This window comes from Hippocampus bargibanti, linkage group LG01, assembly GCF_051943395.1.
Source record: "Hippocampus bargibanti isolate YZ-2025 linkage group LG01, ASM5194339v1, whole genome shotgun sequence".
Classification (NCBI taxonomy): domain Eukaryota; kingdom Metazoa; phylum Chordata; class Actinopteri; order Syngnathiformes; family Syngnathidae; genus Hippocampus; species Hippocampus bargibanti.
Window position 1 is genome coordinate 31532025 of NC_142734.1, and position 13171 is coordinate 31545195.

The 13171-nt window shown below is 40.0% G+C and overlaps 1 protein-coding gene across 3 annotated transcripts in view; it reads right to left on the reverse strand.

The window, feature by feature from the left end:
• Nucleotides 1–339: 339 nt before the first annotated feature.
• The window catches only part of slc41a3 (solute carrier family 41 member 3), a 22197-nt gene continuing 9365 nt past the window's right edge, over nt 340–13171 (reverse strand). Inside the window, exons 1-11 of one of the 3 annotated variants that reach the window (XM_089010838.1) lie at nt 12062–12304; nt 10861–11194; nt 6211–6318; nt 5893–5964; nt 4881–5025; nt 4466–4612; nt 3994–4138; nt 3745–3824; nt 2972–3106; nt 1123–1271; nt 340–537 (exon numbers count right to left, since the gene is read on the reverse strand). In XM_089010838.1, coding sequence (XP_088866964.1) covers nt 367–537; nt 1123–1271; nt 2972–3106; nt 3745–3824; nt 3994–4138; nt 4466–4612; nt 4881–5025; nt 5893–5964; nt 6211–6318; nt 10861–11194; nt 12062–12123 — 1548 coding nt within the window. In that variant the 5' untranslated portion in view covers nt 12124–12304 and the 3' untranslated portion in view covers nt 340–366. Of the gene's footprint in view, nt 538–1122; nt 1272–2971; nt 3107–3744; nt 3825–3993; nt 4139–4465; nt 4613–4880; nt 5026–5892; nt 5965–6210; nt 6319–7965; nt 9389–10860; nt 11195–12061; nt 12305–13171 lie in introns of those variants that run through there. The other 2 variants (XM_089010855.1, XM_089010847.1) reach the window with 2 other exon arrangements.

The window sequence follows — 13171 nt, forward strand, 5'->3', positions numbered from 1 at the left end:
GAGCAGTTGTGTTGTGTGCAGTGAGTTCCCAACAAATGTTCAAATGTCATACTAATACTCATACTCACAGTTGATTCACTTCTTGTCAAAGCAAGAGCAGAGTGGAGGAAGAGATAACGCAAAAGAAATGACACCACTCATGAATATAGTACCCCGCCTCTCCCTTTTCTTAAAAAAACTGCTGTCAATAAATATTATTTACAGAACACACAAACATAGACGGAAACGTTACATAGATTGTTTACAGACTATGGAGCATTTCCAACTGTGTTTGGGTCCAGGAAATCTTCCTTCTTATATTGTCCTGATATGTATCTAAAAAGAAATAAGGGGTGGGGGGGGGAGGTTAGAGGTAGATTAGCTGAGTCACAGCAGCTGACTGTGAACCGTTGACAGACGGTAGCACAGGGCCAGAAATCCGGTGCCCAACAGGTCTCCCAAGGCTGTCAGGTAGGGGATGGAAAAGTTGTCGGGGTCCAGCGAACGTCGCCACATCGTGCGAACAATCAGGTCGGCTGCAAAAAGTAAGATGGCCACCTAGAGCAAGAATAGCAATAAAAAACAGAGATAAGGATAAAAAAAACAGGACACCGATAAAGAATCAGAGTGAATTCTACCCAGCAACTACCAAGCATCGGTGGTTGTATCAGAGTTGTAACCCAGAAGCAGGATGGTGATTGTGTATTTGGGTATTCTGCAATAATGGGAAGGTGACACTACCGCCATGTTGAGTCAAGTGAGACAGGTCAACAAGGCCAGTATTAACCCTTTCAGGGACAGTGATTTTGACACTGAACATCTTACTATGTGATCAGTTTACAGGGTGCATGAAACTTAAGAATACTCATGAGACTGCCAATGAAGTAACAACTAATGGTTTCAGTACTCTGAATCAACCAGAAGAGGGTGCAGCTATCTATGAAAGGAAAATTAATAAACAGTCACAACCTTTTATTTACACAAATGAGCAATTAGTCTTTCATGAATCAAACATGCATGAAATGACCACATGAAAACACCTCCCATAAAGTTCGAGTTGGGATTTGAACTCAGATACCAAGACAAATAAATTGAAGGCAGAGACTATTTCCACACCGTGAATACGATGCGGTGTGAACGTACCTGCAGCAGAGCAGCGCACAGGTAGCAAGCAGCAAAGGCGGACGTGATTGCCACTTCATCTCCCTGCAACAAAGAGATGGAGTAGAGGAAGACCAAATGACCGGGTATGACCAGCATCAGCAGCACGCGAGCCGACTTGGAGTTCAAACCTGTGAGATTTGAAAGACACAATCCATTGCAATGAACATTGATTGCATTTGTACCATTATCAATTGTTGCTTGCTCAGACCACATTAATGAACTCATTCATGCCCCGTGCAAAAATGTGTCCACTCCAGTGCCAGGGTTTTTGCTATTGTCACTCAAACTCCAGGACCCACAGAATATTGAATTTTAAGACTACATCAATAGTCAATGCAGCGTAAGAAACCTTATACAGTGATACCACAGTTTACGAACTTAATTGGTTCCCAGAATGAGTGTTTAAGGCGAAAAGTTCGTCGGCCAAACATTTATTTCCCATAAGAAACTATTAAAAATGAGAATAATCCATTCCCAGGTCTCCATAAAACATAATTTTCTACTAAATAAGCCTTAAAACTACACAAAATATACCTTATTTTATGTATAATAAATGTACCATTGTATTGTAATTAAAGAAATAAACTGTACTATACAATAAAGTCGTTTTATTTACCTTTGTGATAGCCGTTGATGTAGTTGCCTCTTGATGATATCCGAGTGAAGTTGCCGTGCTTTCTCGGCGATAATACCCTGACTCACACTGTCCCCTGCTAGCTGCTTTTCGTTAATCCAAATCAACAGAAGTTTTTCAACCTCTTCTATTGCCTGAGACTGTTGCTTAAACAACACAGAAACACCCTGAGCCACACGTAGCAATGGTTGACTTAGCATACTGGGACGCTAAGTCACACAAACACAAACTTTGTGTTTTTCGATTATCTCCTTCCGCTTGACCGTAATGTTTGTTTTATGACCTCTTCGGCTTAACACTAGCCTGTGGTGGGGTCTTTTTCGGTCCCATAATAGCAAAAGTACTCCACTTGATAACAAACCATGTCTGCAGTCAAAGAAAGGTGGTGATGAAAACTAATGCGCCAGCCATCGTGGCGCTGTTTGACCGTGTGGTTAGGTATTTGACCGTGTGGTTAGGTGTTCATCTGCCGAGAACTAGTACGCCAGCCACCGTGGCACTGTGTGGTTTGGTTCGTCCGCCGAAAACTAGTTTGTATGCCAAGATTATATTCTCACAAATTTAATGTTCGTAAAGTGAAAAGTTTTTGAGCTTAAGTGTTCGTAAGCAAAGGTATCACTGTACTCTCTTCTTTCATTAAAAAAAAAGAGTTAATTCCTAAATTATATGAGTCTGGAGTTGTATGAGGTTGAAATGAGGGCGGCTTCCCAAAATACAATTCAATACCTACATATTGGTTTATATAGCGCTTTAACAACAGTTGAAGCTGGAACAAAGCGCTAACATGGAAAAAGGGAAATGCTGCCCCCTTGTGGAGGGGGAAAACATTGGCGGAGATCTGGCCAGCGCATTATTGGCACCCAAACAAGAATAAAAAACCCAAACTAATTCAGGAATGGCGCTATTTATTTTCATATTTTCAATTCCCTAATACATTTGTGAATGGCAGTGAATGAGTTAAGGCTATTTTTCTTGACAGCTGGTGACTTCACCGACTGCTAAGCCCATTGTTACATTTCTAAAAATGCCACAGATTGCCAAACACATCTCGAGGATGTAAGAGGACAGATGGTAAAAATAAAACCGAGTTGTAAAGATATGAATACCACTCAGCGCTTCAGGTATTGGAACGAACGGTTAAGTGCTTCTAATTGGAAAACACAGAAATGCACAACGCATTTTGATGGTGCTAACCTGAGGAAAAGAAAGTCATGTAGGGATTGGGCCAATGCTGCCTCATCTTGTATGGCAACACTCCTGGGATACTCCAGAGATTGAGGTAGGTCGACAGTCTGCTGGCCTGAATGGCTACTAAATTGCCAGCAACTCCTATGATTGACAGACAATGAGCGCAGTTGAACCGGGTATACGTACTCTTGAACATCACTAAAAAGAAAAAAAGGGAGTTGAAGCTTTTGCCAATGTATCTTTATCAGAAACTCAGAAAATATTCTTTTTTTGAGTAATGATCTAATGTAGTTATTTTGGTCTCATTTTTTTCCGTTAATTTACCGTATTTTCCGCACTGTAAGGCGCTTCGGAGTATAAGGCGCGGTTTTAATGAATGGTGTATTTTAAAACGGTGGCCATCTATATACAAGGTGATCCACATTATAAGACACATAGAATAGCAGCTACATAGTGGCTGCGTTTTCATTATGTATCCACAAGACAGAGTCACACCAAAGGGAATACAATACAGCTTTATAGCCTTAACCACTGTTGTGGTGTGGCTTTTATAAAGTGCTTTACAGAACATTTAAAATATTATTTTAAGGATATTCAGATTTTTTTACCCATACATAAAGCGCATTGGATTATCAGGTGCAATGTTGGCTTTTGAGAAAACTGAATACTTTAGTTGCACCTTGTAATGGAGAAAACAGAATAATGGTAATTGTATACATATTATTATTTGATGAAATCCGCAGACAACTTTAGTCAGTTAATCATTTCAATTATCTTACCGTTGATAACTGGTGTAAAAACAGCCATCCCCTCAAAACTGGGATTACTGACGGTCTGGTCCAGTATCACACCTCCCAGACTGGAAATGCACATAATGTTGAGAATGAAAAAAAAACCCTAAACATCAAAAAATCTATTTTTGGAAGAAAGATGTGGAAAATATTTTTCCGCCTCTACAGTAACAACTAAGATTTTAAAAAGTGTATAAAAAGAATCTAACATTGACTGTGGTGTTTTAATTTGCGTACCTGCTGATACACATGGCAACTAGAACAGGTTGCCACCCTGAAGAGAGAACTTCTCGACTCTGAGGGTTCTGCCGGGCTACCATCACCCAAAGTGGAATAAGAGCCAGAAAGACTAGACACACCAGGGGTGAGAGGTACCATGTCTCTGTGGAGCACAGACAACCGATAAATAAATATTCTACCTGAAATATAATAATGCAAGAGACAAAATTGACACATGGTGTTGATTGTGATCATACAAACATGGTCAGCTCTTTCCCAATTTACTTCTTACTGTCAGTTAAATCATTTTATAAACTTTCTGCATTCATTGTTTTATTTTTTATTTATTTATGTTGTCTTTTATTTACTTTTTGTATGTCCATGTGTTTGTTTTTTGGGGGGATAGTAATGTGTGCAGCTTTCCCTTGAGCGAGCATCACCCCTCCCCAGGTCAGAGCTGGTCTGCTGTCTGCCAACTGTATTTCCTCACCTATGTGTTCATAAAGGGTGCTGCTGACACCAGCCAGCAGGGAGAGGGTGATCAAATCACCCAAACTGGCAGCGATAGGTGTGGCCACATTATCCGGGTTGATTCCTACCTTCCTGGACCCAATGATCACCCCAATCATCAACAAGCCTGTGAGAGAGAAGAAATGAAAGTCCAGTAAAGGGTAAATAGGAAACGAATTTTGAGTGTGCAATTATTTTGGTCGTGACATCAATCAATAACTGGTAGAAATTATGCTGGTTTTAATCTTGGTGGGAAATCCTGTGGTGTTGCAAGTTTGATGACACGACTTGGTCAAAATAAATGAAACCGATAAATGAACTTATATCGAGGTATCCTGAAATATGTGTGGTTAAAATATGGTGCAAGATAAAGCAGCTCGTCTTGGTTCTCTGACCTAAAGAGAGAGCCGCCACAAATGCGGTGATAATGCTACTCGCGCACAGAACAGCTGCTTGGTTAAATTCAATCCCCCCTCTGGAAATTGCTCCTAAACACACAGCCGCAACAGCCGCAAGGAAGCCCACGACAGTCGCCTGGACCTGTAGAGAGTGCACAGTGATACAAATACCGTATTAGAAAAGACATTGATGGCTTCAATTTGGGATGGACGAGTAACAATAGATATTGATATCGGGCAAGTACCGGACCCTTTTTCAAGGTACAGTATTGGGTCGCCGCAAAGGGGAAACATACCAATCACAGCTATCAAGGAGCTTTTAGCCATTTTGCTGTCAGGAACTAAATGGCAGGCATGGCAGACAGAACATTTTCTAAGTGAGCTGTATCCATTTCCGTCCTCTCATATACCCATTATGATGGAATTTCTGCAAGCAAAGGTCTGTTTAGAATGCTAACATTATGAATGTTTTACGACCAAAATGTATTCATATATGCTCATCCCAATTCTGAGTTTGACACACTTATTTTAAAAGTAGGTAAAACAAAAACAATGTTTTCCTTAATATCGGATGATATGAAATACTTAGAGTTTTTCAACGTCATCAACGTTAGTTTTCTTTTATTTTTGGACCATTCTACTTGTTGTCCAAATTAAACAGAAGGTCTTTCAATCATGTGACCTGTCAGTGGTTACATAGAAATTGGTAACAGGGGTATCGGTTACTCATTAGAAGTGAGGAGCCAAGATTTGTACTGGTAAATTAAAAAGTGTTACAGAACATCCCAAGTTGAAAATGTAGTAGTTAGACATTTTGGCCAATGGTCCCCAAACATTATAATTATAGGGAATTGATCAACACATATACAACATATTCATGGGTGTAAATATACATGTAAAAAGATGTTATTGTATTTTCTACAAGTGTAAAAAAAAAAACAAAAAAAACTAAGGTTGTCTTTTTCCTTAACACCGTTGACAAACCTGAACCAATCACACCATAGCTCACCTGTATTAATGCAAGATTGCAGCACACCATGGTCCATTGCTTATTCGGGTCATCCATTTGTCCTGTGTTGGCCTAAAGAAAAGTCCACGCAACATAATGACAGTCATCCATGTGTTCATTGCATTGAATGAGTGGACTGCTTACGATTAATTTCAGATAAACATTCAAAATCCAACAACCAACGCTCCAAAAACATATTTTTATTGATTGGCTTGGAATATCTTCATTTCTAAATGGCTCTGTGGTACAAAATCATTCAGGTTCTTAGGAGGTCCAGTAGTTAGATTAGGAAAGACAGCTATTCTCATTTTATCTCACCGCAGTGGAGAGGCGAGCAGCGAGGGTCATCTCCAGGTTTCCCTTGAGTCCGACGAGTGCGGGGACGAGAATGAACACCTCTGTGATGACCTTGAACACATCCCAGTGCTGAAAGACACACGTGAAAATGAACATGGTAAACATCGGTATAGGGGATTGAACAAAAATGGAGGATTCCTCGGTTCAAAAATAGAAGTTTGGGATATTTTGAAGACAATATGCTTATGGCTCCAAAGCTACCGTATGAACCTCCTGACTAGCTGATGTTGTTAAACAAGTGCATTGCAGATAGTCGACTAACATACTCGCTTTTTTTCCCCTTGATTTCACGTCCTTGGTCATTGTGTGACAGCAAAGGTTCGCCGGGTGCACAGGATGTACGGTCTGGAATTTGCCTTTTTTGTGACTACAAGTCTACTGAGCAGGTTCATTGGGTTTAGATCTTTAAATAGATGCATTGAACGCAACGCCACAGCTGCCAAGGGAGAAGTGATCGAGAAAAAGCAGGGGGGGGGGAATGTGCAGTTAAATACAAACGTGAACGTGCACACGTCATCGAGTAAAAAAAATGCATGTTATCCTCATAACAAGACTGCAATATCGACTTGAGAAATGGGAGATGGGACTGAGCGGATTCAGCCAACCGCTGTCACACTGTGAGGTTATATCGGGAGACGGCCTGGTTCGGTAGCAATACGGCTCCTGCTGATGGTCGCGTGTCGGCAGGGAGCCAACGGTTAAACTAAGTGTTGCGTGGGGGATTGAGAAAAAAAAGATGATGGCATATCTTGGCAGACTTTGACTCAGAATACTTTTCAGCACATACACATTGCTCATAGATGGATGGATGTCTAAGGACAAAGTGATTCATACTTCATTAGCTTTGAAAACTAGTTATTTATTTATTCTCGCGGTGGATTGGCGAATCTTTCTCAAAAACTGAAGACATATGACACTTAACTAATTCACTGCCTGACGATGTGGAAAAATGTGTCCACTGCAGTGCTAGGGTTTATGTCATTTTCACTCAAATTACAGGACCCATATTGAGTGTTAGGACTACATAAACATTCAATTCAGCGTAAGAAACCTTAGACTCTCTTCTTTCATCAGCAAAAAAGTTAATTCCTAAATTATATGGGTCTGGAGTTATCTTCGCATGAAATGGGGGCGGCTGTACGAAATACAATACAATACATACATATTGATTCATGTATAACTGTAACAGCAGCTGAAGCTGTAACAAAGCTCTAACATGGACAAAAGGCAAATACTGCCAACGCGTGGAAGGGAAAAACATTGCAAGAGGTCTGACCAGCGCTTTATCTGCACCACCCGCAAGAAAACCCAAAACCCGAACAAATTCGGGAATGGTGCTCCACATCAGAATGGCAGTTATCATAGAGTTATCATAATAATAATAACAACAATAATATAGGCAATAGGCAATAATAATAATAATAAGGACTAATAATACATTTTATTCATAAGCGGCAGAAGGTGGATGGATGGAGGAATATTTTTAGCATTTAGATACATTTTGGGCCCTAACATTTTCCATGGGAAACACTGTTCACATACGATTCGACTTTATAACAGATTGATCTGGAGAACAGAGTGAGCAGTGTCTTAATTAATTAATCAAATTGATTAACAAACCAATAAATAAATGAATTTATTATTAGATTTTTTAAGAGGTTTTGGTCCGTGAGAACTCACAAACCAATGTGTGCGTCATCAGACAGATTTTCATACTTGGATCAGATCCATGACGACACCAGCGAAGACCAACCCGAGTCCTGACACCAGGAATGGCACCAGGACCTGCAGCGCAATGAGCCAAGAGCGCTCGGGGAGAAAACCGTGTTCCGAGTGTGTCAGCTTCCATGTCACACTACGTAATTTATTCCCCTGGTAGCGCAGCTCCAGCTTGAGATGAGTCACAGCCATGTTGTGTGAAGGGGGTTATCTCAGGTTAAATGACGTCGTGACATCCCAGGAAATGTGAAAGTTGGGAGTTGAGACAATGGAGGCAAGAAAGAAATTGGAGAAAATGTCTTCAGCTCCAAGGTGAGAACCGATGAGCATCAAAGATCTTGCGGTCTGTCCGTCATTAAAGTTTGATGTTATGAAAAGTCCAAAAATAGCAGGATCCTTTACCTTGTAAAGCTTATGAGAAATGGATGACCAATAAAGGCACTAAATGAATAAATACAAAGTAAAAATAAATGAATAAACAGATTGATTCAATGTCTCCTAATTAATTGTCTGGGCATTTGATTGGCGAGTGGAAGCAACCACATTGACCTCCAGGCCTCACCCAAAAGTCTGGATCGTCATTTACAACTTGTGATGTGATCAAAATTGTCATTCATCGTTTTCGTTGAAAAGTGATGGAAACGTTATTAAATGATAATTTGTAGTATTTAAAATATATATATAATCAAGGATCACAACCAAGTGACGTGTTTTACATTCTGTCATCAACGCATTTCAAGTTATGAGGACGGTTTATGTGGCTTTCAAAATTTAAAACCACTCAATTTGGGTAAGTAAAATATTTAAAATCTGTGTTTTCATTACAATTTAAAGACACAGAGTTCTAGTTTACTTATAAAATGATGCACAGCACCCGTGACCCAGAAGTGAGTCAGCAGTGGCCATCCATTTAATAGCACCACTTTGCCATTGATCACAAATTGAAAATAATTCCTCTCATTGCCCGACATGTACGATCCAACTCTTGCTTAAGTGTTGTAAAAAGCTGACCAGGCTTTCACGAAAAAAAAAAAGTTGGCAAAAATGGCAAAAGTACAGATTTCTGTGCAGTCCTTGTTATATTTAGTCCTCATTATGATCTCCTGAGCGGAACCACAGCCGCATCACTCACAAAAAATGATATTGTTGACAGTTAGTTGAAGAATTGAATCCAATCTGTCTGATGAGTCTGCAATGTTTCGACTACTGTCCATCCGGTGTTTCTCACTCTTTGTTTTTCTCAGTGAGGGCAAAAGAAAATACAACAAAACAGGTCTGTGCTGTCAAAAAGTAATCCAAATGGCTGTACCAGCTGCCTGTCTCACAAGCGGCAGCTGGGGCGATAACTGGCTCCAGTGTTCCTCCTCAGCTGTTCAGCATCAGGGTGGTGTTGCTCTCTGTCACTCTCCTCCACTCCACTCTGCTGTGACGCAACACATGAAAAGGCGGGGCTGGATCTCCCATCCAGGAAGGCAATGACAGGCTTACCAGCACATACTTAGACGCTTGCTTTTTCTCGACACTCGTCTGCGTCACAACCTGACTACTTCGACCATCTGACTGTAATATTCCACTGAACATGATGCCTACTTAATTTTTTTTGTTTTTTGTTTGTTTGTTTTGGTCAACCTTCTGTATATAGTGTCCACACTTATTTTCGTTCATTTCAATTTTTTTTTTAAATACATTTGTGGTAGATACTATTTTTTAATGATATATCGCTTAGTATATCCTAAACTATTTTTTTTGCCATGGGCCACATTGTAATTACGGTTTCCTCTCGGGGCCGTTACGAATTTGGGGAAGCCATTAGAATGTTTAATCCCCTCCATATATTACATATCGAGCGCACAACAAATTAATGAATAACTAGTTTTCAAATCAGAAGTCAAAAATAATGACTGTTATTGTGGTTTACATACGACATTTTGAAATTTTGGCTCTAACTTTAGCAAGCATCATTAAATTTCACAAGTCTGATTTGCTTTCACGGACCAAATAAAATGATTTGGCGGGCCAGATTTGGCTTCGGGCCTTCACTTTGACACCTGTGGTTTAGACCACGATAAATGCTGACCTACCTATGACCAAAAAAAGTGTTTGGCTGAACTAATATCTTATAGCATGGGCGGGAAATCTATTTTGTGTTTGTTGTTGTTTTTTTAATGTTATTTTTTAACCACTGCATTTTGTTCATAGTACAAGTTTTCTAATTTAAGGTGCCCGGGTGGAATAGACATTTTTTTTCATAATATCACAAGAAATAATATGATCAGCTATGGGGTGAAAAAAAAATACAATAAAAAAGGATCTAGAAAACAGTTACACCGCAGCTACAGCTCAAATCTATTTGTCTTCGTGTCCTTTCGATTCAGACACCATGTGTCCTTTGAAATCCACCCGAGGACATATTCAGCCAAACCCATTATCAGTCGCAGACTGTGAGCAATCGACGGCTCTAAAGGGTGTGATAATACATGTTAATTAGTGAAGAGGAAAATGGAATGAGAAATGTACCAGGTCATTACAAAATATCCAGCAAATGCCTGATAATAGATGGTAATCAGAATCCGATGGGAGGTGATGGACAAATTGGACCACACACACACACACACACACACACGTGCACATACATAGACAAAGGTACAGAAAAATACAATTTTCAGATGAATTAAAACTAAGGAGATGCTGAAAATACAAGAACACCAAATGACATGACATTGACCAAACACAGAAACAGCATAAACCACTGCTAAGAAAGGTTGTTCTGCTTTTGAAAATATATATTTTGCTTTCTCGGGGTCCAGGTTGGTCAATAAAGGAGAAAACCTTCTTATCTGAGGTCACAAACGGAGGAGCTCATCCGCTATGGAGTGTTTTGAATGAATTTACCTGTACATGATCCAGCACCATCCCGGCCATCACCATTCCCATCCCAGCCAGCAGGTATGGAAAAAGAACTTGCAGACATATCGCTCGGGATGACTCCTCTTCATGTTTGGCTTCAGCTACTTTGATTTTTGCTTCTGATGGCCTATTAGGAAATGGCTGAAGCTTAGTTGGTAAATTGAGTTGTTGTCCATCCATGGAACCGGCCAGATCTGCATTGGGACCGATACCAGGGCTTTTCCCTTTGGAGCGGAACTTTTTGTTCTTTTTCCTCTGGCGACTTTGTTGTGATGTTTTGTCTTCGGCAGGCATGATGTCTGTATTGCTAGGACTGGCGCTGGTTTAACCAAGAACATACAAATGAGATGATTAGGGATGATAGAAGATGTGTGCTGTATAGCTCATACTCAAAAATGATATCACTTTCTGACAATATGTGGAGGAAGTGAATAACAACGCATTGACGGAAATGGTCACTCTTTTTACACTGCATTGACTCAACAATCTGAAGTGAATAATGATGGGATGAGAAATCCCTTTCATTGTATGTTATGTAGTCGGGAGAATTGTGCGCAATTATTTCATTGATTTTCGAAGAAACGATTTAAAAGCTGACAGAACTGTGCTAGTGTTTACCACATCTTCCTCATGTGTAGCAGTTGTCAGGTTCTCCCCTTTCTTGCATGTGGTTACTCCCAGTCCTTTGGCTTCTTCCCATATTTTAAAAACATGCATGTTAGGTTAATTAAAGATTATTGCCCACATTGTAGTTGTCGATATGAGTGTAAATTGTCGTCTCTCTATATATTCCCAGTGATGTTCTCGGCCTCTGGGCCAAAAGTTTGTCGGGACCCTGAGGCAAAAAAACAAAAAAACTGGAACAGATTCACTCCCATGAATTTTGTTGGTTAGATTTCAGAAATGTCTCTAGTTTAGTCAGAGAATGTCTGAATATTAATTACTTAACCCAGACGGTTGCGGGGGTTTCGTTTAGTAATAATCATACTTGGAGGTTTTTTTTGCTGTAGTATGCAGAATTTGTAGTCATTATAGTGCATCTATCCACTTTATCATGTCGCCAACTGAGCTGGACCCAGCTGACTTAAACCGTAGTCATTTGGCGTGGCACCAGTGTGTCAATCACAGACCACATCGAGACAAGTATTCACGCGCATAAACATACCAATTAATAGTCTGTATTTACCTAATAAATATTTGGTGAAGCTGGAGTACGGGGAGATCATGTAAACCCCACCGATCAACCATCCACTATTTCGCTGCTGTTACTCTAATACAACAAATATGAAAACACACACATAACAGCCAAAACGTCCAGAAAATCTTAGTGAAAGCACTCATTTATCTCTGTCCGTTACATTGGAAAATAAAACGAGAAAACAAGGCTAATGTAGAAAGAGTTTGGTTGCTGTACACCGGAAATGGCCACGCGCACAGCCGATAATGTCGCTTCTTTGGGAACAGCTGCAAAACTAGGAGCTCTCTGATTGGCTGAGAAGAAGAGCAAAAGTGTTATAAACTCAGAGGCTGCCCCCATGTGGACAGCGTGGGTAATTCTCCCCCATCTAGATCGTTTAATATTACACACGAGTACTGTATTCACACAAACGATTAACAAACTCAAAGTACAATGTACACGTGGAAAAAAAAAAAATAAAAAATAAAAAAAATAACAATCGAATAAAGGAAACGAATTTACACTGGTAGTAATGTTTTTGTATTTCATAAAAAGACAACATCCTGGCTGGAGGTGTGACTATATTTTGCACAGGGCATTAAAACGAAGTGTTAAAAAATGCACGTCACCCTCAAACAAAAATGCCAAGTGTGCATACGCCTCGAGTCATTCTGTCTAGAAAAAGAACCTGTTTTCATCTCCTGCCAGAATGCAATATACACAAGGCTAGAATACAAACGAGAGAATATTTTTTTAAAGAAAAGTTGAGATCTAATTTATAGTCCTTACCTTTGCCTTTGCAGTGAGTGGGGGTGTGTTCAAACTTCCAAGAATAACTACACGATGCTCAGAGTGAGTGAGAGAGAGAGAGAGAGAGTAAGAGATAAGTGTGTGTGTGCGTGTGTTTGTGCGTGTGCGTGCGTGTGTGCGCGTGTGCGTTTTTGGCATATTGTAAATGTCTGTCCATCTTGAGGCTATGTGCATATTTGTTCCTGATCTTAAACTGTGTCTTCAGTACTCGACGCAATATATGAAGTATAGTGCGCATTCATCATGGGGCACCGTCTTGAATTTCATGTCATTGGCAGATTACAGAGCCCCCTCCCTCTTCCTCCTGTC